This window comes from Eptesicus fuscus, chromosome 23 (genome assembly GCF_027574615.1).
Source record: "Eptesicus fuscus isolate TK198812 chromosome 23, DD_ASM_mEF_20220401, whole genome shotgun sequence".
In the NCBI taxonomy this organism is placed as follows: domain Eukaryota; kingdom Metazoa; phylum Chordata; class Mammalia; order Chiroptera; family Vespertilionidae; genus Eptesicus; species Eptesicus fuscus.
In genome coordinates this window covers 21,240,101-21,264,829 of record NC_072495.1, presented here as the reverse complement: position 1 = coordinate 21,264,829, position 24,729 = coordinate 21,240,101, and the positions used below count along the sequence as shown (strand labels likewise).

Genomic DNA, 24,729 nt, shown 5'->3' with positions numbered 1-24,729 from the left:
GAGGGAAGTGGGGGGAGGGTGGTGGGTTGGAGGTAATCAACTGAAGACCTTGTATGCATATATGCATATAACCCATGGACACAAACAATAAGGGCCTGAAGGCCTGGGAGAGGGGCGGGGAGGAAGGGAGGCAGTCAATGGGGGAAAGAAGAAAAAACAAAAAAACCCAGGGAACTTGACTACCAGTGTTACTTTCATTTATTTCCATGTGCACATTTCCAAAGGACAGTGGCAGACTGGTACTAAAACCAAACCAGTCAACTGGAATATCATTACTGACCAAAATGAGAATTTCCTGGTTGAGGTGTTAGGGTTGGGGCCTTGTTCTTGTGCCTATATTCCGCTGGTGTACACTGGATGGAAAAACACAGCAACAGAAACCAGGCACAGAAGATGTCTCCCTCTTCTCATGCTTCAATCCCACACCCTGTGCTCCAAGCATGGAGGACAGTCTCCCCAGTCCTTGCCACTCCCACAATCAAAGCAGGTGAGGTTCATAGTTATTCAGCCTCATTTCCACAGAACCTTTATCAGGCAATAGAGACCCTTGGGCCATGGGATACTATGACTTAGTTCTTAAATACATGAAAATGAAATCACAGAGAAGCAGACAATGCAAACACGTGAAAGCCATTTACTTTTAGTAAATTCTTCAGGGTCCCAGGTGCTGGGGTTCCTTATGTTCCCTGATACCACAGAACCAGGATAGGGATGCTGGGGGTCAGGAGAATAGTCTTGAAAGCCTTGGCCAGCAGTAACAGCTTTTTCTTAATTGTTCCATAATCTGATCTCAGATCTCCAGTTTTATGTAAGCGATGTGACCCAATGCCTTTGTAAGGTGACACTGTTCCAAAAGGCCCTCACAAACCCCTGTGAAGAGGGTGGGGTGGGTGGGCAGGCTTGTACATATGTGGGAATGTAAATGTTTTCATTATGATTTAATTATGTTTTGTTAAATCTCTTGGCACCCAAATGCCACATCCCACTTGTAGTAGAAAAAGTGTTGGGGACAAAACCAAGAAACTGGTAGAACAGTAGGAAGGCGAACATCGTGAGAATTCTAAAAGGAGGGGAAGAAAAACCCACAAGAAAGAGGCTTGGGACAAGGTCCTCCTTTTTAGCAGTGTCTGGCACTGGCATCACTTTGTCAATGGGAATGGAGCCCCCTGACAAGGTCCGTGTGAAGCAGCTTTGAGGTTTTCGCCCATCAGACACTTCTCCAATCTCTCCCCAGTATCACGGACAGAGCCCGGTGAGGAAGTGAATCAGTGAGATGTGTAGTTATCCTGTGAATGGCTAGCAAAGCAATCTGGATGCAAATATCTGGCCGTGAGTTCAGGGCTGTGTGCTTTAAGATCTGAGCCCTTACCAAACCTAAGGAATTGTCCTGGGCAACTTCAACTTGAGGCTGCTTGGTCTTTAGGGTATCTAACAGCCTATTTCTGGGGAAATATAATAACCACAACTCTTAAGACTTCTAATTCTCCTGCCTCATACCGATGACGGAGAGGCAGGAACACTCCAGTCAAGAAGCCTCAGCTCAGGTTGTACTTTGGGCAAAATAGCTCCTTAAGGAGAAGTTGAGTGCGGCGTTTACTTAACTGTGGGAAGAGCTTATGTCAATCTGGGCAAGTCAGGGACACTCCCTGGAAAAGGTCTCCCCAGGACAACCAGAGGGCTTTTCCTCGCCTACCCCGGGGTCAGGGCTGAATGCAGACCTCCTATCGTGGGGTCCTAGCTGGGAGGTGGTTCCTGAGTGGGTCCTCTGATGCCTGATTAAGTGATAGCCTCTGCTGAAGCTCTTCCCACAGGCAGGGCACGTGAATGGTTTCTCGCCAGTGTGTGTTCTTTGATGCCTGACGAGGTGGTCCCTTCGACTGAAGCTTTTCCCACATTCGTTGCATTGGCAGGACCTCGCTGCAGTGTGTCCTCTCAGGTGCTTGGCAAATGCAGCCCTATGGCCGAAGCTCCGCCCACACTGGCCACAGAGATAGAGCTGCTCGGTATCGTGTGCCTTCCGGTGTGCCAGGTACTGCCTGTGGTCGCTGAAGTACTCTCCACACTCTCCACACATGTAGGGCTTGTCTCCATGCTGGATTCTTTGGTGTGTTGTTAGCACAGATTTCTGGCTGAAGTTTTTGCCACAAATAGTACAAAAGAAAGGTTTTTCTCCTGTATGCGTCCTATGATGCCTGACAAGATCTGAAGTCCATCGGAAGTGCTTTCCACATTCATCACACCTATAGGGCTTCTCAACAGGTGTTTTCTCAGCTGGGGCCAGAGGGGAGGTCTCATTCAAATTCTTCTGGTTTAGGGGGAATTTATAAGGAGTGCCCAGTATGTGAATCTTTTGGTGCCTGGCAAGATGTGAGCTCCGCGTGTAACTTTTGCCACACTCCATACATTTATAGGGTTTTTCTCCTGTGTGAGTTCTCAGGTGTCTAACAAGGTGGGAGTTGCACGTGAAATTTTTCCCACATATAGGACAGCCATGAGGTTTCCCTAACAGGGAGTGGATAGGTATGGTTTCCTGAAGATTTATTGAACTATTAATTTGAGAAATATTTGTATCAAATCTTTCATCAAGTCTACCTGGATCATCCTCAAAGACTATTTCCCAATCTGGAGTCTGGTGGATTTCTGGATCTCCTAAAACAGATGTGTGCAGATTCTCCAAATTCAGATCTTCTTGCTCAAGAAACTCTTCCTCATCTTCACTCCTATCTCCTGAAGAGATGGTAAAAGGAGAAAAGAGAAAATTACAGAGGTAATGACACTTTCTACACAATGGGGGGGAGGGGTTATTTTAAAACAGAGATCTGGAAGGGCCAGATCACATAGTGAGAAGCCCATATTTCATAACTGTAGAGATAGGGATAAAAGGAAATAGTCACATGAATGCCTGTCATATGCCAGGCTCTTTCTTATGTTATCTTTTTCTTTTTTTTATTGATTTCAGAGAGGAAGGAAGAGGGAGAGAGAGATAGAAACATCCATGATGAGAGAGAGTCATGGATCGGCTGTCTCCTGCAAGTCCCCCACTTGGGATCGAGCCCACAACCCAGGCATGTGCCCTTGACCAGAATCGAACCCGGGACCCTTCAGTCCGCAGGCCAATGCTCTATCCACTGAGCCAAACCGGTTAGGGCTCTTATGTTATCTTAAGCTATTAATAGCCTTATTTTGAACAAATATTATAATCCTCATTTCACAAATGTGGAGGCTGAGGATCAAGTTTATGTAAACTGCTTAATAAATGGTTTAGCCACAATTCCAAAAGTCCCGATATCCACCCCCTCAACAATTTTGTATTACATATACCTCAAACGAATGATGGGAGGGGTAAGAGGAGGAACAGGATAGAAGGATTTGGCGTTTAGAGAGAGACAGTAGTAATGCCTGACATGTTGGAAGAACCAATGAGGGCGATACCTCGGAGAGAAAGAGGGGAGCACTGACTAAAGGAACTGCCAGCTCCTTTATGAATCCTTTGGTCTTTCCTCACCTGTGTAGGTAAAAGTCAGGATGTCTGGCTCTTGAGGTTCTTGAGGCTCTAGGATATCTGGAACCAAAGGCTCTTCTTCTATAATGTAGGAGATCTCCTCTAATCTGGGGATTGGAAATGCTGTTCAAGAGGGGAAACAGGACATTCTGATTGGTTAAACAATTCCCTGTGTAAAAGCATATCAGCCAAGTCAGTCATTCAAATCTTTGGTCTTTTTAGCTTGAGTACCTCCAACTAAGTACTGCATACTTTTGTCTTTTACCTATAACTCTGTAATTACACAACTAAATGCTACCCTCTTTTCCCATATTTAAATAAGTAGATTATCTCCAACTTTTATTGCTTGTTTCAAAACACATGCTTACCTCAACTATATTAAAGCAATCTCTCTCTCTCTCTCTCTCTCTCTATATATCTATATATATATATAAAAGCCTAATATGTAAATTGTCCCCTCAGGAGTTTGACTGGGAGTTCAATCGCTCGCTATGATGTGTGCTGACCACCAGAGGGCGGTGCAGAATGAAGGAAGGCCCTGATTGGCCCTCATCGCCGGCCAGGCCTAGGGACCCTCCCCGTGCACAAATTTCGTGCACCGGGCCTCTAGTAATATTATAACTTTACTTTATTAGAAGTTTCCAACCATTTTCTAAGCATTTCTCTTCCCTTTAACTTAGAAGGATATCATCTTACTCAGCTAACCCTTCAATCTCATTGGTGGAGTAGGCATAAGAGAAGTCTAGTACATATAGTCTAAGCTCTAAGCCCCCATAATTTCCAATAGGAAAAAGATGTCTGTGTTCACAACACTCTAAAACACTTGAACTTCCTTACACAAGGAGACCACAATTCCACAGTCTTCTTCCAAGACATATTCTCCATAAAACTCTTTCTGTGTTGGATCCAGATCATTCCACTGGTCCTGGGAGAAGCATACAGCCACATCCTTGAACGTTACCAATCCCTGAAACAACAGCAGGATTCAATTAAAATGCGATGCCTCATGGAGCCTCGCATTCTGTTCCTGGAATGAAGGTCTCTGGTATAGGCAGAATCCACCCAGGGGACAGAAGGGACCCAAATGGGATACTTGGTTCCCTCAGGAAACCTGTGTTTCACCATGTCGCTGCTTCCCTACTGGCACTTTCACACTGGCCTGCTACCGCTACCTCATCTTACTTCCTTTCAGAACTATGTTCTTCTTCCTCTTGAGAATAGTAATTACAAAAAAAAGTCTTAAAAGCCATCATTCAATTCCCTAGTTGATGCTTTAATGCTACTTACATTTGTATAAAAAGTCCTCTTTTCTAGGAAGCTTTCCCTAACTGGCCTTCTCTAATGACCCTTATCACTTACAAAGTCTACCTAGCATAAACAGGACTTTTTCCTTCAGCTACACTAGTCTAAAAGCACAGATAAATTCTATTCCTTTGCCCCCAGCCACACAGCTTCACTTCTGGGCTCTGCCTAAGGTCAGTCTTCTTAATGTGGCCTGACTGAATGCAGCCCTTGGAAGAGTACACCATGAAGTTCAGAAATTACTTCTGCAGCAGTCAGTCATCCTTACCAATGACTGTCAAGTTTATTCCTAAAAACCAAAACAAACCCCCATTCAACAACGTCAAAGTTGCAGTGGAGAGTTACAAAATAATCCCATTCAGTTAGTCCCTCTGGTCAGTGGCAAATAAAGGGGTTTTGGAGCCCGCAGATCCAACTGAGACTATTATAACTTATCTCATTAGATGCAACTCCCTTTCTCCAGCCCCCACAAGTGAAGAACAGAATTTAAACTGACAAAAGAGTGGAAATTGGTGTCCTGTCTGACCCACTGAGTATATGGCTCTTCAAATTCTCTATGGAATAGAGGGACACAAGGGTGCACCTGTGACAGAGCAGTAAGAAGGGCGACCATCTCTGGGTTTCCGGTGTTCCTCTCCTCAGGAAGGCCTGGGTCCTGGGGCACTGGAACCTCTACGAAGAAAAGAGGGCAGAGGTCAGCAATAGGCAATGCACCCCTGTAACTAACAAAGAGCTGAAAACCCCCATCATCTTTGGGAATCAAGGGCAGCTCCAGTAACCCAAACAATACAATCTACAACACTAACGGATGCTAAGAGAATGACCAAGAGCACTGCTCTCTAAGCTCAGCCCTAATCACGGGACTCTAGCTAGTACTGTCTCCTCTCAACACCCTGTCCTGTGAGTTACTCCTATTCCAATCTCCCCAGCCTCACTGGTACAGAAGTCCAACCCCCCTTCCCCCCTACCCCCCCGCCCCCCGCATTCTGCCAGGGCTTCCCACCGCTCTCGTGCAGGGGCTGCAGCTCCAGTTCATGGCACAGGCTCTGCTCTGCTGGTGCCCCTGGATCTGGGCTCTGCGTGATCTCCGCATGGGGCTCCTCTGGGGTCAGGGTCTGCGCAGGATCCTGCAGCTCACTAGGTGACTCAGGCTCTGCTCCTGGGTGCACTGTCTCCTCTGACAGGACTTCCTGGCCATGAACATGGGCAGTCACCTGGGAATAATTCCAACTTCCAGTCACCATGGAATCAGGAGGAAAGTCTTGGTTGTCATCAGGGCTCATTTTAGGAGAAGCTGCCAATAGAAAAAAACTCCCAGAGGGACCCAGATGAAGAGGGGAACCCCCAGTTCCATTGGGGCATGCAAAGAGCTGTTTTCCTTGCCAGATCAAAGCAGGAACAATCAGATACTGCACTGCTTTCTTGCCTCCCTCAACCGTGTCCCGCCCCACCCGGGCTGAGGTCCTGGCCTTCCCATCGCCATCTGTCCCACCCGCAGCAACCCCCGGTGTTTGCTTCCATGTGCTGTTGACCTGGGCGGGAATCTGTGGCTGAGGGTTTATGAGAACCTTTGAGGAAGTGACAAAATCTTCCTCCCCAGAAATTGGAGATTCAACATCTAAAGAAGGAAAAACGAAAGCCATGTGACCATGGGGTGATGAAGGCCCTTAAGGTAGTCAGTCCCTAGGTGGGTGTTTCAAAAACCAGAAAGTAACACTCACACACACAGACACCGCCTCTGCCCCATGGGGCTTATGGATCTAGGCGCAACCCACGGGCAGAGCCAATTAAATTTAAAGGTGATTTATGGGCCCTGTCAGCTCTACTCCCAAATCCATCCTTCCAGCAAATGGTCCCCCTCCACATCACACAGGTCAGGACTCCCCCTCCTCACCCACCGCCTTGGTGTCCTGGGTTGGTTTTGCAAACCCTCCACCAGTGTCACCGCCTCCTCGCCACTCTCTGGCCGCTGGCCCCGCACCCAGCTCTGCAGCTCTCCGGGCAGGACGGTAAGGAACTGTTCCAGCACGAGCAGCTCTAGGATCTGCTCCTTTGTGCGCCTCTCTGGCCTCAGCCACTGACGACAAAGTTCTCGGAGTCGAATGAGAGCTTCCCGAGGGCTTGCTGCTTCCTGGTAGCGAAAGCGCCGGAAGTTCTGATGTGAGGTCTCAAGCACGGGGAAGTTCTGATGTGAGGTCTCAAGCACGGGGTCGTCCCTCTGCAAGACAGATTCTGGCCTACAGGTGAAATCATCTTCCAATTTCACCAGTAGAATCCCCTCTTCTTCCCAAAGATCCTGGTCCTCTGGTTCCAAGGCCGTAGCCATTTTCTGGCTCTGGGCTGGTCTCACACCATCTAGAGCTCACACTGTCATTACCCCCCAGTCTCAGCCTGGGCACCTCGAGGAGTTTCTCCCAAGGGACCTGGGGTAGAGAAGTAGAGACAAACAGTGTAAGCACAGAATTATACACAGGGATATACGCAGTTCTGAGTTTAATCATAATCTTGCACATATAACACTTCCTCAAGCTATTAAATCCCCTTTCCCCGAATCTGCATAACCTGTAAACAAATCTAGTTGGACCAGATGACGTATGTTGAACATGTATGTTCCCACCTCTTTTCCTGGGCAGGGTTCACACCCCATAGAAAAATACTGCATTTCTACTTCACGAGACTTGTGAACCTATAAGCTAAATGGCTAGCAGCAAGGATACTCAGAATTACCTGCTAAAAACTGTGGTACTGACCAAGGTGTGTCCTGTACAAACACATTTACATATATACTAGAATGTACATTCTCAGAAGAAATACATCGACAGGACTGAAATAGACAGAGAAGGCCTTATCAAAGTTCATTCTGAACCGAATCATACCCAGTTTTTATTTCTTCTGTAAAATGGAAACTCTCAGAGATTTGAGGGGAGGATTGTGTGAGTTAACAGTGAAGAAAGCCACGTCTAGTGGCTGGCACATAGGCACCCCCAAAAGCAACTTTCCTCTTTTAAGACATCTTTAGTTGGAAGACCTACAGGCACTCACACCCAAGCGTTCAAAACGGAGTTCATTCATCAGTCTTACTCCCAACCCTCCCTCTTCCTGAAATCCTGTCTAGGCTGGATCATCCCTAGTTAAGATTCAACTTTGTAATCCTTGGATTCAGCGTTAATTCTTCCTCATTGCTTACAGCTCATTAAACCGATTCTACCTCCTACCCTCTGAATCTGTTTCCGCCCCTTCCTTCCCAGAGACTGCTGCACTTTGGGCCCTCACCGCTTACCTGCACCACTGCCAGGACCTAACTGGGTGCCGGCAGCACTCTGTGAGCAAAGGGCAACAGAATTACCTACGAAGCTTTTGCAAAACAGCATCACACATCTTTTTTCTGAATATTCTGACTCAGTCAATCTAGGCAACTGTATCTTTAGAAGCACTGGATGTGGTTTGGATATGCATCTTGGTTGAAACACCGAGGGTGTGTAAGGTTAAGAATGAGAGCCTTGGAATAGGCTGCCAGGATGTGAGTCCTGGCTCTACTGTTCCCTAGCTATGAGGCCATGGGCAAGTCCTTATTCTCCTTATGCCTGTCCACCACCTATTCATAGAATAGAGGTCATAATGGTATTCATCTAATAGGTACTATGAGGATTAAATGTATTAGTACCTGTGAAGTACTTAGAAGAGTGATGGCATGCCAAAGTTAACTTCTTTCAATATTTCTTTCAAACTGCATCACTCAACATTTAAAAAATAATTTCTTCCCTGGCCAGGTGGCTCAGTTGGTTGGAGTGTCATCCTGTACAGTTGCAGGTTTGATTCCTGGTCAGGGTGCGTGTGGGAGGGAAACCATCGATGTATCTCTTACAATGATGTTTCTCTCTCTCTCAAATCAATAAACACCACCACATTTCCTCAGATGAGGATAAATAATAATAATGATGATGATGATGACAATTTCTTAGTAAGATCAGTTCCAAAATCCTCAGCATATGAAGCTCTTCACCATCAGCCCTCAATCTATTTTTATACTTCACATCCTACCCTTTCCTCTGCCTTACCTGGTTATAACAAATGCATTGCTCATCTCCCTAGAACAGGGTGTCTTTCCAGGCCTCCAGGCCTGTGTGAAGGCAGTTCCTTCTGCATGGAATACCCATACCCCACACCCAATGCTGCATGGTGTTCCCACTTCTTCTTGACAGGTCCCTCTTCTCCATCCCCATGACCTGCAGGGTAGGTCCTTATCTGTTCTCATCTGGATTATTGAAACTGCCTCCAAATGTGAGCTACCTGCTTCCAGGCCTACCTTCAAGTTACCAGTCACAAGAATGAGTACTCTTGGCAAATCTGGTCCCTATTTAAGACCCTCAATCAATCCTGTCTTGTAAGTGAAATACAGACTTCCAAGTTTCATATACTAGAGGCCTGGTGCACAAAATTCATGCACGGGGGTGTGTGTGTGTGTGTGTGTGTGTGTGTCTGTGTCCCTCAGCCCAGCCTGCACCATCTCCAATCTGGGACCCCTCGAGGGATGTCCGATTGCCCGTTTAGGCCCAATCCCACCAGCCAGGATTGGGCCTAAACGGGCAGTCGGACATCCCTCTCACAATCCAGGACTGCTGGCTCCCAACCGCTCACCTGCCTGCCTACCTGATTGCCCCTAACCGCTTCTGCCTGCCAGCCTGATCACCCCCTAACCACTCCCCTGCCAGCCTGACTGACGCCTAACTGCTCCCCTGCCGGCCCGATTGCCTCTAACTGTCCTCCCCTGCCGACCTGGTCACCCCTAACTGCCCTCCCCTGCAGGCCTGATCGCCTCTAACTGTCCTCCCCTGCAGACCTGGTCGCCCCTAACTGCCCTCCCCTGCAGGCCTGGGTCCCCCCCAACTCACCTCCCCTAAAGGCCTGGTCGCCCCCAACTGCCCTCCTCTACGGGCCCGGTCACCCCTAACTGCCCTCCCCTGCAGGCCTGATCGCCCCCAACTGCCCTCCCCTGCAGGTCTGGTCCTTCCCAACTGCCCTCCCCTGCTGGCCATCTTGTGTCCACATGGAGGCAGCCATCTTGTGTTGGAGTTATGGTCAATTTGCATATCACCTCTTTATTATATAGGATTAGGATGGACCTTCATCTTATTTCCTTTGCCTTCCTCTCCAATCCTTTCAAACACATATACACATGTGTGCATGCAAATTACACAAAAGTCCTAAATTCTCTGGCTTCTGAACATGCTGTTCCTTCTGAGTCTTTGCCCTTCATTAGGTTAGACTTTATCTTTCAAGACACAGCTCAGGCTTCATGTCCTCTGAGATGTTTACTTTGATCCCATTTCCCCCATCCTTAAGACATGGTTAGAAATTACTGTGCTTTCATAGCAACCTGCGCACATCTCTATCACAGTATCTGTAATATCAAATAGCCATTTTTTATCTTTTCTGTGAAACGCCTTAAAGTTAGGAGCTATGCTTTTCATCAATGTGCAATACCTATAATGAAGCACACAATAAAAATGCATTTAAATGAATACACCTCCACTTTGAAGTTTTCTTCCCAATTTAACAGGAAGAATCAGGTTTTTTTTCTCCATTATGTTTCTACTCTCTTTTTTATTCACCCAATCTTGTTAATTCTACCTTCTAAACTTCTTTCAAATTCATCCATTTCACCTCTACTGCCAGTCCCCTGGTGGAGCCATCAGATCCCACTAAGAGGCACTAATAGAATCCTTTAAAAAAAATTATATTATCAGCTCCTACACTTCACTGGCAAATGACAGACACTCAAATGTTGAATTAACAACTTGGCTCAAGTTTTACCACTGGTCTTCCTGGCCTTGCCCCCTCCAGACCAAGTTGCAGTCCCCACATATAACCTGAGAAATTTTTCAATCTTTTTGTGCTTGAACCGAACTGCCTCAGATCCTTCAAAATTATCACTCCACCCTTAACAGCTGCGTCTAATGTGCTATTGCCCATCAAATTAGTTTAATTTCAGTAACCATATTATTCATTTTTATTATCTACTAGAGGCCCAGTGCATGATTGAATCATGCACGTGTAGGGTCCCCTACACGCTTTCGCTTTTCGTGGTGAAGCTGGGTGCCTGTCCGCTGGTGCACCAGGCCTTTCAGAAGCCTCTGGCTCAGTGGAGGCTTCTGAAAGGCCTGGTGCCGGAGCAGTCAGGCACCCAGCTCCCACACTTTTGATGGTCTGCGGCCACTGAGGGGGGCTACCCTGCTGTTGAGAGGCGCAGGGGGTGGGACCCCCGCCCCCTGCGCCTCTCAACGGCCGCTCAGGGGGGCTGCCGCGGACACCTGGCTACCCTGCCGTTGAGAGGCACAGCTGGGTGTCCGCAGCAGGCCCCCTCAGCGGCCGCAGATCTGGCCGTTGAGGCACAGGGGGCGGGAGTCCCGCCCCCTGCGCCTCTCAACAGCAGGGTAGCCCCCCTCAGTGGCAGTGGATCCGTGCCTCTCAATGGCCGGATAGGCCACCCCGAGTCCCGCCCCCCAGCCTTCCACCGCCCAATCGTGGGTGTAGCGGAGTGATGGTAATTTACATATTACTCTATTATTAGATAGGATATCACATTGCTCTTCATGCTTACTTTTCCATTATCCTAAAATATTTACTATATACTTTCAGTTTGTTTTAGAGTCCCATATTCTAGATCTTCATATGCGAATTTTCCTACTTATTCAATCTGCAATCTCTATCTCATGATTTATTTTCTCAGGCGGTTTGTAATGCTTAAAATGCTATGCCCAACCTCAATGAATGAATTTTATGTTGGGAGTTTGGAGAGCCCTAGGTTATAAAAGTGAGCTCTTTGAATAGAATTTCATTTGCTTCTACCTAAAAACTAATGATTTCAATGATCTTGGATCAGTTTTTATGTTAATTTCTCAGAGTTCCTGAGTTAAGCTGGTATTATTTGGGCCAAAGCCTATGACTTTTGTCCTACGAAGCTTATGGAGGCCTACTTCCTTGCCCTTTTGATTTATCATTCGACAGATTTCCAGGAAGGGACAGCTCTTCAAGGCTCCAGGCTAAGAGAGATTCAATTCCAGGTACCTCCCTCACCCCCACCAGTTCCCCAGTTCATGTCCCTTGATGGAGCACAGATTTTAGAACCCCAAACTCGAAGCCTTTATTTTGGTTTCAACTGTCCTTGGGCTGTGGTGGTGTTAGCTTGTACTTACTATTCTAGTTTTTATTTCTAGAACCTATACATTTAACCTTTAGGTTTTTTTGTTTGTTTTTTGTGAGGTGGGGCACATGGGTGCAGGAATGTAATGGCCTGGAGCCCCCCATCGACATTAGCTGCACCTGCAATACTGTAGGAAGGTCTAAGTGGTGAACTTTCTAACATAAAAATCAGCCAATGGCTTCACATTGTCCACAGAATAAAATTTAAACATACTTGGTTCTCAAAGCCCTTCACGACCTGGCTCCTACCTACCTCTCTTTGCCCACGATCGCCACTCCCACTGAACGTCACTGCTTCACAGTAGTGTCTCTTCCCTATGCCCTCACTAGGATTTCACGATGCTGTTCACTCCTCCTGAATACCCTTTCCTACTACCCCTGCTGGTTAACTCGACTCATCCGGTAGCCGCAGTTTTCCCAGGATGCCTCCCTGACCGTCCAGACCCCTCCCACAGGAACTTGCACTGCCCCCTATCACAGCACACTTCTTTTTGGGGGGTAAGAACTGTTCATCTTGCTGTTGAACTCACCAGACGGTAAAGCTCTGAGGGCAGGGACAGGAGGCACCCAGCTCACTGCCCATCACGCAACAGGCACTCACACACAGAACACTCCGGTCTTTTAAGGCTTTCTCTGGAAGGACGGACAGTGTCTTATTAATTCTTATTCATTTATCCAGCAAACCCCGTGCTAGACAAGGAATGGATACGGAAGACCGTTTACTGCTTGGACTGTGAATAAACCCAACACTCTCAGTGGTTCCTAATGTGACAGAACTCATTGCAAGGGGTCTTCAGGCTGCCCTGGGACAATCCAAATGCAAGTCACACAAAGCTGTGCATTTGGAAAAAGAAATCATTTTACTTTGAGGATTTAAATAAACTTTAATAAGCACAAAACCAGACATCCAGTAATTTAATGAAACTACAATAATGACTACTGATCCAGACAAAACTTCCAACCACCCTCCCCCCCACCCCCAATCTTGCAAGGAAGAAGCCATGCAAGGTGAAGCTGACTAGGAACCCTCATTGTTTTCCTGTTGTACGAGCTACAAGAGATTCCCTACTATGAGAAGGGTTCTGTTCTCACAAGACTTTGCTTTCCAAAGGAAAAAAATGTAACTGCACCTCATAAAAATGGCCATTTTTAGCCCGGCGGGTGCGGCTCAGTGGTTGAGCATCAACCTATGAACCAGGAGGTCACGGTTCGATTCTGGGTCAGGGCATATCCTTGGGGTTTTGGGCTAGATCCCCAATAGGGGGCGTGCAAGAGGCAGGCAATCCCTGTTTCTCATCGTTGATGTTTCTTTCTCTCCCTCTCTGAAATCAATAAAAAATATATATATTAAAAAACTGCCATTTTAAAATGCCCTTGAGAATCATGAAACGAGATTTCCAACGCTTGTATTTACGTTGGCAGCCTGAGAAATGGAGATGAAGGCAAACAGATCCTCAGCAGCAGAATGGAGGGAGGAAGGGGAGTCCTTGGTGGGGCAAGAGATGGGAAGGAACAGGAGGCGGGCAGTGCTGTGGAAAGAGCACCAGACTAGGTACCCAAAGATGACAGGCCCAGCAAGGGTTTCATGGCATAACATACGCAAGGGCCCTTGAACGGGTAAAGCCCTGTGCAGGTAACTGCTCTCCTCACAACAAGATTAGCTGAGATCTGGGTGAGTTTATGAACTAAAATGTGCTTGCAATTGTCAGGTATCAGTATCAGAGCTAGAAGGTGGACATTGTTTTATTCTCTAATTCACGGGGTGTACTACACTGTCAGTCTCTCTTGCAAATTTGTTGTCCTCGCTATTCTAGCACCTTTCCATTCAATGTCTGTCCTTGGAAGGGTTCCACAATGAACGCTAAAAACCGGACAAAAGGATAACACAGAGAGAATGTGAAGCCAGGCCAGGAAGGGTGAAAACGTGGTTCCAGAAGGTTCTGAAATGATGTATGCAGAGGTGTTTCACAAGCCTAGGTCCCATAGCTAGTCAAGAGTGTGTATTTCTATGAGGCAGAATTGGGGGAGAGATGTGGACAAGCTAAGACCTTTCTCCAATCTTGGTCCAGCTTCTCTGCTTCTTATCTGAAGTGTCACAGCCCGTGAAGACCCTACAGAATTCTACTGACAAGAACGGGACACTGCAGGCAATGGAAGGGTACCTGCTTCTCTACCTTAAAATATTACCATTTGCGGGGGGTCATTCTGGGGCCTAAATGACAAGGTCTGTAGTCATATCTGTCTCAAGGAGAGATAGTGACCTATTTAGTAGCAAATAATTTTCAGAAGAAAACAGTGATCAGAAAGGTTCAAATGATTCTATTTAGCAGACATCGCTATCCCTTCCAGTCTCCATTCTTGTCTTACACTAATTCAGATCCACAATCTAGAAATTTGATTATGACTGCTTACTGGGTCATTGCAACAGATCTTCTTTCTCATTGCTCTAGAATAGAAATCAACTAATAAAAATTGTTAACTGCCCTTTTCCAATGCTATATTGTTCTTTAAAACTAAAGATTAGCCCAGTAAGATCCCCCTACTGGAAAGATTCTTTTGTTATGTTAACTGCCGGATACACAAAATGTTTCTCCATGCTTTCCATACAAAGGTTAGGGGCTAGGGAGCCCTTTGCTGGATCCCTCTCCTCACTCATAAGCCATGTGACAGTCCCTAAGTCTCATCTTCAAAATGGGGCTCACACCACCTCAGATGGCTGTCCTAAAGAGGAAGTGAAGTAACATACAGAACCACTCAGCATACAGCCTGGCAGAGGGCAGATGCCCAATATATATTTTGTTCTCTGTTTTCCAACTTGCTGTAAATCCTTTTGGGAAGAAGGCAAGATTGAAATGTTAAGCAAACAGTCTGTTATTTCATCAAAATTACAAAAGGATTAAAATGTACAGGAAAAATCTTGGTCTGTGAAGTGTTAAACCAGAGGAGTCCTTGCTTTGACAGCACTTATAAGCTAGGATCAAATAGGACCCTTTTCCAAGGGTGGAAACTGACAGACAGGATCGAAATAAACTCTAATAAGCAGTTACATGCAATCCTCCCAAATCATATTAGCAATGCCTCTACGGATCAATGTCATAGTCCCCTTCTCTCCCTGTAACTGGGAGGAGGCAATAGGAGGAGAGCAGTTAGTATACCCAAGAAGTCCCTCAAAAACTTAACTCAAAGGCAAAAGAAATAAAAGAAAATGAATTCATTGACTTTTGAACACATCAAGCTCAAACTATATTTAAAAACTATTTTGCCACTTAAAATTTTTTCCTTCTTAATTAGATTCAACATAAAACATCTAAGTAGCACAGAGAGAAGTGGCTCAACAGGTTTCAAAGAAACAGAATAAGGTGTAGAGAAGGGGAAGACAGGAAGGATAAAGAGGTCAGACAGGCGGTGGCGGTACAGCGAAGTCAGGGAGGCTGAGATATCAATACCTTCCACCTGAATTTGTAGACTTTGTGGTTAGGATCAAAGTGTACAATGGGCATAAAAATGTCACTGAGCCCAGCTGCCATGGCTCAGTGGTTGAGCATCGACCTGTGAACCAGGAGGTCTCGGTTCGATTCCTGGTCAATGGCACAAGCCCGGGTTTCGGGCTTGATCCCCGGCTGCAGGAGGCAGCCGATCAATGATTCTTTCATCATTGATGTTTCTCTCTCTCTCTCTCTTCCTCTCTGCAATCAATAAAAATATATTTTTTAAAATGTCACTGAGAGTAAATGCAAACATGAAAAATGTAAAATAAAGCTCTAAAATCATTATAATTCACTTCATTTTTTACTTAAAATGTGTCCCATAGATATGTACCAAAGGCCCAGGAGGCTGAACAGTGGACAGCTCTGCCTTTGGAGTTAGATGACCTGCGTTCTACCTCCTAAAGGTGTGTCACCTTGGACAAGCCACATCAACTCATCCTGAAGATGGGGATGATTCTCTACCTAAAGGCAGAGAGCTGGGTCATCTTTTGAGAAACTGTCCAGCTCTTTGCTGGTGACAAGGGAGGTGTTTTGAGAGGAACAAGGATATATGGCTTTATTGAGTACTTGGGCCCTAATGTATCAGCTTAGGATGGTGAAAGGGATTCATTACGGACTTGAGGCAGGCTAGAGGCCAAATATAGATTTTAAGAGTCCAAAATGAAATATGCGGCCATCATGAACATATTGGTTAATCTCCAACACAAAGATTAACCTTCGGTAAATTTCCCAGAGATGGTTACTGGCCTACATAAAGCAGCACCTATTTGCCCCAGGTTAAAACAGAACCTAAACTAATCTGAAGTAGGAAAAGGGCAGTCAGCAAACCTGACTCCCATCCTGATAACAGTAGAGTTTTCATTTGGCAGCCAGAGTTACACTAGCTGTATCCAATGAATGACCACAACGAACACGGTCAATGCCAATCACACATTACTTAATAAAAGATAACAGGATATTATAAATACAGCCTGACCTGAGGTGTAAATGTGGATAATTCAGAACAGTCAATTCAGAAGTCATTAACTAGGTTTTTAGTTTTGTAATTAATACTCTAGTCCGGACGCTCCCTGCTCTGTCCCAGATGACCTCCTTCTGGCTTTCCCGGGGCTCCCCTGCATATGAGATGCTGAAGGATGGGGCCCGTGCTTGCTGGACCAGAGGACTCTGAGAAGTGTCAGGTTTCCACTGCAGACTAAGGCCTGGTCCAAAGCAGAAGCAATCCTAGGAAGCCCTTCTTGCTGTGGGCAGTTTAGCACCCTTATCTCCCACTGTGAGCCCTGCCCCTGAGAGCAAAGCCCTCCTTATTCACTTTCATATTTTCAGAGCCGAACATTTTACCAAATATTTGGAAGAAAAGGTGCTCAATAAATGTGTGTTGAATTTAATTAAGCTATTTTTTCTTCCACCTTGAGTATAGAAGCACATTAAGAATCAGTGGAGGCCAGGGATTCTGGGTAATAAAGCACTCACAGGGACAGCTACAGGCATTTGGCAATAGCATTTATTCCAATCTTCCGGGGGAATCAGCTGCAATACCCACATACTGTTTTACTATGTGACATAGAATTAGTAGAGAAAAACTTCTTCAAAGGGGGTCTGGGGGTGAGCTCATTCCTAATATCTCACCACACAAGGTGCTAGACAGAGAAAGATGAAAAAAAGCATAGGTTCTGACCTTACAGAATTTAATATATAGTTAAGAAATACCAGGGACTTTACATACTAGGGATTCACAGCAAAAACTTAGTTTATGAGTATAAGCTATATGATCAAAAGAGAAGCACCTATCAAGAGAAATAAGAAAATTAAGGGGAAAACTTTTTTAAGTATTTCATTTTCAATTTGGTATAAGATAACGTGGCATTCGGGGTTTGTTTGTTTTCCTCTTCTTTTCTTTCTAATCTTATTTTATTGTTTAAAGTATTACACATAGTAACACATATATCTCCTTTTTTGTTTGTTCTTCAAGTACACTTTCTTAATTCTACAAATGAAAGAATTCAGACCCATGTGGTTCAATTACCCACACAAGCGCTTATTTTTAGTTTCCAGCACAGAAGTACTCCACACACAGGTCTCTTTTGATCCCCAAACCACTGCGAGGTTTATGTGAAGAAGTCTGGCCAAAGGCAGTGGTTCTCAGCGTCAGAAACCTAGACACCAGCACCTCAGAACTTGTTAGACCCTCGAATTATGAAGCACCAGCCCAGGCCTCTCACCAGCAACTCTGGGGCTGGCCCCACCCGTCTGTTTCACAAGCCCTTCAGGCACTTGAGATGCAGACATTGGAGAACCCGTACCTGAGGCAAAGGAAGTAAATGTGAGGTTCCAGCAGAAAGGGGGAGGGGGGGCAAAAGTAGAAAGAGTCTTAGGGCCCTTCAGTTTCATGCTTGTGCCAAATTAAATGGGAAAACTACCTGTGTCGTTTGTAATGCCCACGAGTCCCTCACATCCTAGTAAGCCTTGCTGTGCCCTTGAAATGACTGTCTACTGCAATATACTATATACAGAGAGAGCAAAAGGGGTACGGCCGGAGGAGAAAGGGGTGAAGATTAGGAGTCCCAGGAGGAAAAATTCCCTTCCTTCCTCCGAACCTGCCCCTCCTGATGCTACCTAGCAAGAGCAGAAAGTTACTGGAGACACATGGCCACAAACCCTAACGGCTCTGCTGTCACGCTTCCCAGCAAGAGGCCTCCCATGGCCCCCCACAACCTTTCCGAAGTGGCTTTCTGGATCAAGGCTCATGCGTGGGGGTGGCTTGGAAGGGAAGTGGGAGGAGGATCTCCACTAGCTTTCCTTGTGGCTTCTGAGTGGGGCTGCCCTGGGTATCACCTGCAGAGTGTGGTCAGAGAAAAAGCACCAGCCTCTAAGCCTAGCCTCCAAGAGGGACCCCTGGGGTTGGGGGTGGGGGGGGTGGCCCTGGCACTGCTCCCCAGGACCACGGTGGTGTCAGAACTGGGGCAAAGAGCTGGAACCAAGGCAGACGGATTATCAGAGCGCCTAGGAGACAAGAACATCCGACGCCCAGAAAAATGAAAAGCGGGCTGCCACCTTTGTGAGGGAACACGGCATATCCACGGCACATCCCTAACAAACTTTGAAGTTCAGCCAGACACAAAGCAGAGGCCCGCACCCTCCTGCCCAGGGTGAGAAGGGGCGGTAAGAAGTGCCAATCGGGCCCCTTTAGGAGCGGGCAGGAAAGCCGCCGGTGACGGTGAGCTTGGGGGTCAGTCACCGAGACAGCCGGGAAGCCCGAGCCAGACCGCCTCCGAGGCCTACGGTGACCCCCAGTGGGTGTCTGTGCGTGGGTGCTGGACCGGGGGTTAGCGGTGGAGAGAGATGGGGGGTCTGCGCAGGCCGGGAGAATGCGGGGGGAGATGCCTGAGCAACCGGCGAGGCGGGGCGAGGAAACGCTGCGAGAAACCACCGGGCCCAGACCACTCCCCCCTCGGTCCGCCGGGGGCAGCGCGGAAGCCATGGGAGCAGCTTTCCCGCAGGCCTCAGGGGCGGGGGGCTGGAAGAAGGACGCCTGGAGCGCCCCCCGCGGCCCGCGGGTTCCACCTCCGGCCGCCAGGACGCGCGGGGCCACGACGCCTCCCTCGGCCCCTCGCGACACTGCCGCCGCCCTCTCCCCAGGACCGCACCGGCTCCCAGGGTCGGGGGCGGGGTCTGCGACCTCTCCCTCGTCCCCGCCCTGCGCTGCCCAGCTCAGCCCGGTCCGGCCCAGCCCGCCAGCACTCACGGCTCCGACAGCTCCCGGGGCTCCTCCCCTGCCCAGCCGGCTTCTCACCCACCCACTCCCGGCCCGAGCGGCCGCCACCGGATCCGAGTCGCGCGGGGCCAGGAGGGTCGGAGCACGTGGGGCCTTTGCACCGGAACCGGAAGCTGCCGTCGCCCCGCCCCCTCGCTGCGCTGAAGCCGTTCTAGGCCCTGGGAGGTGTGGTCCTCTCTATGTGCCCAGCGCCAGTGGCTGCTCCCAGCTTGGGGATCCTCGTCCGAAAGGGCTCACCCACACCGCTTCCGCTCCCCCGCCGCCCTTCTCCGATTTTCTTTCTGTTTTTCTGTTTTTGATCTTTATTTCTTTGTTTGGATTGTGATGCCAATATCTCTACTTGTTTTTCTTTTCTTCCCCCCCACCCCCCTTTGAATTGTCTGTCATGCACTGTAGCAGAGAGCAGCTGGGGGTTGAATACTGGCCCTTGCATTTTTTTTTTTTTTATTAAAAAATTTTAATATTGACATTATTGCAGCTGTTCCTCTTTTCTCCCCTTTGCCTACCTCCACCCATGCCCATCTTCTCCCTTGGCCTTCACCAAACTATTGTCCCTGTCCCTGAGGTATGCATATATGTTCTTTAGCTATTTCCTTCTTCTTCATCCAGTCACCCCCCAACCCCTCCCATCAGGCACCGCCCAGTTTCTTCCATATATCCTTGCTTCCAGTTCCATTTTGTTCCGCAGTTTATTTTGTTCATTAGATTCTACATGTTAGTAAGATAATATGATATGTCTTTCTCTGACTGGCTTATTTTACTTAAAATAATACTCCCTATAGGTATGAAGTTAAACTTGGTTTTCTCCTGCTAATCTGTCTCATGCCAATTTAATTCTTATACCATTCAGAAGAACCTAGGAGGCTAGAGGAGAAATATTTCCTCCTCATCAAAACCATTCTTTTGATGACAGGGTTCTTGATGATATTCATGTCCTTAGCGTCTCTTTGCCTTCAAATGAGTGATTCCTATGCCCAGCTCTAAGACAGCTCTTCTCTAAGATAAATTGGGTATGACAGTGAGATAACATTTTTACCTCTTTGCACTTTTGAATTTTCAATTCAGTACTAAAAAAATGCACAATAATCCTTTTTAAAAATCATAGTTTTAATGGGGTTTTAATGATAACATTTCTTTGCTGTTGGAAGAGGGACATATAGAATACTAATTATTACAAACTGTGACTCATCTGCGTCATCATTGTGTAAGAACCTTCACGACAGATGTCTTGTCTGAGAGCAAGGTTATACCAATAGATCTGTCACCTGCCTTGAGGGACTTTACATGCTAATCATACACGCCAGCTCTGAACTTAGTGTAACCTTGGGGCCGAGTTTTCCAGCAGGGAAGCCTTCATGGTTATGTTGGCTCTGAGATTTTTTATTGGTTTCCTAGGCACATGGCCTACCTAGGTTGAATTACAGCAACTGGCATAATCCAATAGGAAATTTTCATATGATATCCTCAACTTTTGGTATTACCTGGGAATAAACAGCGTTAGGTTTAATTAAAAATGTGTTTTATGTCAGGATGGATATCCAGCCCTAGCTGGTTTGGCTCAATGGATAGAGTGTTGGCCTACAGACTGAAGGGTCCCGGGTTCTATTCTGGTCAAGGGCGCATGCCCGGGTTGTGGGCTCGATCCCTATTGGGGGTGGGGGTGGGGGTCAGGAGGTGCAGGAGGCAGCAGATCAATGATTCTCATCATTGATGTTTCTATCTTTCCCCTCTCCTTTCCTCTCAGATATCAATAAGAAATATATTTTTTAAAAAACCCAACATCTTTATTTAAAAAAATATGGACATCCACTTATTGAGATATTATCAGATAAAAACCTAATGTATTTCAAGCATTTTTGAAAGACCCTTTGAATTGATTAGGAGACTTCAGGGGACTTCTATTATGAAGAAAATAAATATTAAGAAAATGAGGTGTCAGATGCCTTATACCTTTGACAAGGAGATGAGGCAAAGCGATTTATTATAAACAGAGTGAGACAGGATTTTTTTAAAAATTTTTTTAAATGATTTTTACAGAGAGGAAGGGAGATGGATAGAGAGAAACATCAATCAGCTGCCTCCTGCATCATAAATCATACTGGGGATCGAGCCTGCAACCAAGGTACATGCCTTTGCCTGGAATTGAACCCAGGACCCTTCCGTCTGCGGGCCGACGCTCTATCCACTGAGCCAAACCAGTTAGGGCAGGATTTCTTACATTTTAAAAATAAGTTACTGACAGTTGTCCCTGATTCTAGTGGTTCCCACTTGCACCATATGATTGAGCAAGTCCTCAGTTCTGTCTCATGCACCTGAGGGCACTGGGCGGTTTCCTTGTTAGATAATTAGGTCACATCTCCTCTTCAAGGAGGATTTTTGGTTCCTTTATATGTAATTAATGCTTGTAGGAAACCGTAACAATCATAGTTTGCTTTCACATCATTGCCTTCTCCACAATCCTCTCTCCCATTTAATTTGATATCTGCAATAAGTTTATTTTGATGTCTCGCATGTTTTACCCTGCATGATGACGAGTCTTTGGAAAAGCCATTGCTTTCCTTAGGGCTTCTTTGACCTCCTTGTTTCTAATGGTGTAAATAAACGGATTCAGAAGGGGCGTGAGGATAGTATTTAGCACCGACACCACCTTATTCATCTTAAAGGAGGAGTGTGCGGTGGGTCTCAGGTACATGAACAGGACGGCTCCGTAAAACAGAGAGACCACGGTCAGGTGAGAGGCACAGGTAGAGAAAGCCTTCTGGCGGCCAGGGGCGGAAGGAACCTTCAGGATGGTAGACAGAATGGACCCGTAAGAAATCATAGTGAAGAGCAGCGACCCTGGGATCACCAGGAGGGTGGCCAAGAGACCCAGAAGCTCCAAAGTGCCGGTGTCCCCACAGGCTGCTTTCAAGATGGGACCAACATCACAGTAGAAATGATTGATGACATTGTCGCCACAGAATGGCAACTGGATGAGCAGCATCGTCTGGCAAAACACAATGGCAAAGCCCACCGCCCAGGAGCCGAGGGCCAGTTGCAGGCAGAGGTTGCTGGTCATGATGGCGGGGTAGCGAAGGGGCTTGCAGATGGCCAGGTAACGGTCGAAGGACATGCTAGTGAGAATGAAGAACTCAGTGGTGCCCAGGAAGAAGTGGAAGAAGGACTGCAGCAGGCAGCACGGGGTGCAGATCGCTGTTCTTGCCACCACGAAGGTTTCTAGCAGTTTAGGGATGACCGTGGTGGTGTACCAGATCTCTAGGAAGGACAAGTTGCAAAGGAAGAAGTACATTGGAGTTTGCAGTCTGGGCTCAGCCCAGACCAGGACAATAATGAGCCCATTGCCTGCAAGGGTTAGAATGTAGATGAGAAAGATCATTGTGAAGATGGGGACTTGGAGCCCTTGGATCCCAGGAAAGCCAAGGAGGATGAACTCTGTGATTGCTGTGCCATTTCTCATGTCTCTTGATATTCTAGAAAAATAGGCCAAAAAAAATTGGCACCTTAGAACCTCACACTCAAATACAGTTTAAACTAAAAAAAGAAAAAGGAGGAAGAGGAGGAGGAGGAGGAGGAGGAGGAGGAGGAGAAGAAGGGGGAGGAGGAGGAGGAGGAGGAGGAGAAGGAGGAGGAGGAGGAGAAGGAGAAGGAGAAGGAGAAGGAGGAGAAAGAAAGGAAGGAAGGAAGGAAGGAAGGAAGGAAGGAAGGAAGGAAGGAAGGAAGGAAGGAAGGAAGGAAGGAAGGGAAAGATTCTGATTCTATTTAAGGTCCTTCAGGACACATGCACACGAAACACTCCTTCCTTCCTTGTGATCTGGCTTGTTCCTTTACCAGCTCTTAATGGATTTTGAAAGTACTAAGTACTTTTTCACCCTATGCAGCGATGAGCATGATCACTGTAATGTGGTGGTTTATCGGTCAATAATCCATAAGACTATTTAAAATAAACAGTGTGTGCTATGATAGACATGACACAAGCCCAGGCATGAGTTCATAAGAAGTTAATCCATGCTCTCACATTATATTCTGAAAGAAAATTCTTGACTTATATCACAGATATGTTTAAGAAAGTTGACTTTACACACCCATGTGTGTATATCACTAAAAATCATTTCTGTTACATATTAGCAATGGAGACACAGTTTAGATAACAGAACAGGTGTTTTTCTGAAGACTCCACTTCCAAATTCAAATTCAACTCATTTGCTCAAGTGGACTAAAAACATTCAAAACTAAAAGGATAAAATTGCTTAGCAAGTAGGGGAGTGTACTAAACTTGAATTCACAATTCCAAGACCAGCCGGGTCAGGACCTAATATAGAGAAGCACCTCACACATTTATATTGGATAAAGATCTGTAGGCACTCACCTAAAAAAAGTGAAAAGGCTTCAAATGCTGAGGAAAACAAACGGGAAATCCCGGAAAGTACATTCTTAGCCAAACCCTCCTTTGGGACTATCTGTGCCATTTTTCCTATTGGGATATGCAAACGGGTAGGCTGAGAACTTTCTGTCCCATTAAAATTCACTAGAAAACAGCAAAACCATCTCCTCTCTTATTGAGAATAGCCTCCCCTACAGTTCTTCTTTGCGACAGGCAAGAGCAATGACTATGAAACCAACGGCACCATTTTCAAAGCCCACGAGAAACAGCATGGAAGAGGAGGCTCACAGTTCATCAGCATGTTGTTTAATCCCATTCTCTAAGCACTTAGGGTAGAGAAATACTTTCATCCCTTCCCACTCTTTTCCAGATCAGGAAAGAATCACTTTTTAAAATAAAGTCATAAGATGCAGTTCTTTTCCATGAAATGAGAAGAGACAGACATATATGAGTTTGTGCGAATGGGTCATTCGCCATGGGCTCAGTCACTCTAAATAGGGTAGATACGGATTTATCTTCATTCACCATATGGAGGAGCGTGGCAGACTCTGATGGTCAAAATGTCTAAGGGCTAGAGATTTTACCACTTAGAATGAGACCTATTTATTCCACAGGCATTGGTTGAAGGCTTATTACTAGTATGTCCCAAGTCCTGCTAGGCAATGAGGGGCCTTATCATTTAGATAGGGAGATAAATTGTACCCAGTAAAGACAACAGCTCAGGGAGTGCCCAGATAGTTTTTGGAAAGACCTCAAAGGGTCCCCTTAACCAGCCTGGGAAGGTGTTCACCAAGGCTTTCCCAGAGAAGGAGGTGCCTAGGCCGAGTCCTGGAGGAGTTCAATAGAAGAGGGAGCTGGGGGGTGAGGGGTGGGGTGGGGGGGGGGGATGGGGTCGGGAGGGTAAGGAGGGAAAATGCATTCCAGACAAGGACCCAGTGTTTGTAAAATAGAACGAGGGCAGGGAATCTACGCTGAGCTGAAGCTGGGAGTTTAGGCACTGCTGTTAAACTAACAGGTCTCCTGTGAGTTAGCATATGTGATGGGACTCATGAGGACTTTGGAGGGGGAGAATACAGTG

General features: G+C 46.6%; 2 protein-coding genes across 2 annotated transcripts; both read right to left on the bottom strand.

Annotated features, from left to right (window-relative positions):
* Positions 1-614: 614 nt before the first annotated feature.
* On the bottom strand, positions 615-19,337 carry ZNF202 (zinc finger protein 202). Its single transcript, XM_028146856.2, has 7 exons — positions 19,241-19,337; positions 6,699-7,227; positions 5,808-6,018; positions 5,388-5,476; positions 4,340-4,469; positions 3,506-3,625; positions 615-2,727 (listed from the first exon to the last, which is right to left on the bottom strand). Exons 2-7 carry the CDS (start codon positions 7,128-7,130, stop codon positions 1,634-1,636), a joined length of 2,076 nt encoding a protein of 691 aa, XP_028002657.2. The 5' UTR covers positions 7,131-7,227; positions 19,241-19,337; the 3' UTR covers positions 615-1,633.
* Positions 19,338-21,785: 2,448 nt separating this feature from the next.
* LOC103287158 (olfactory receptor 6X1) lies at positions 21,786-22,772 on the bottom strand. The gene has a single exon (XM_054712853.1). It carries the CDS (start codon positions 22,725-22,727, stop codon positions 21,786-21,788), a length of 942 nt encoding a protein of 313 aa, XP_054568828.1. The 5' UTR covers positions 22,728-22,772.
* Positions 22,773-24,729: the final 1,957 nt, after the last annotated feature.

Excerpts from the sequence above, each read along its gene's own strand:
- ZNF202 (XM_028146856.2), bottom strand. The coding sequence starts at position 7,130 with ATGGCTACGGCCTTGGAACCAGAGGACCAGGATCTTTGGGAAGAAGAG. Across the intron at positions 6,019-6,698 it reads CCAGGACACCAAGGCGGTGG|GTGACTGCCCATGTTCATGG; the intron begins GTGAGGAGGGGG and ends AATTATTCCCAG. Across the intron at positions 3,626-4,339 it reads TGGAATTGTGGTCTCCTTGT|CATTTCCAATCCCCAGATTA; the intron begins GTAAGGAAGTTC and ends CCTCTTGAACAG.
- LOC103287158 (XM_054712853.1), bottom strand. The coding sequence starts at position 22,727 with ATGAGAAATGGCACAGCAATCACAGAGTTCATCCTCCTTGGCTTTCCT.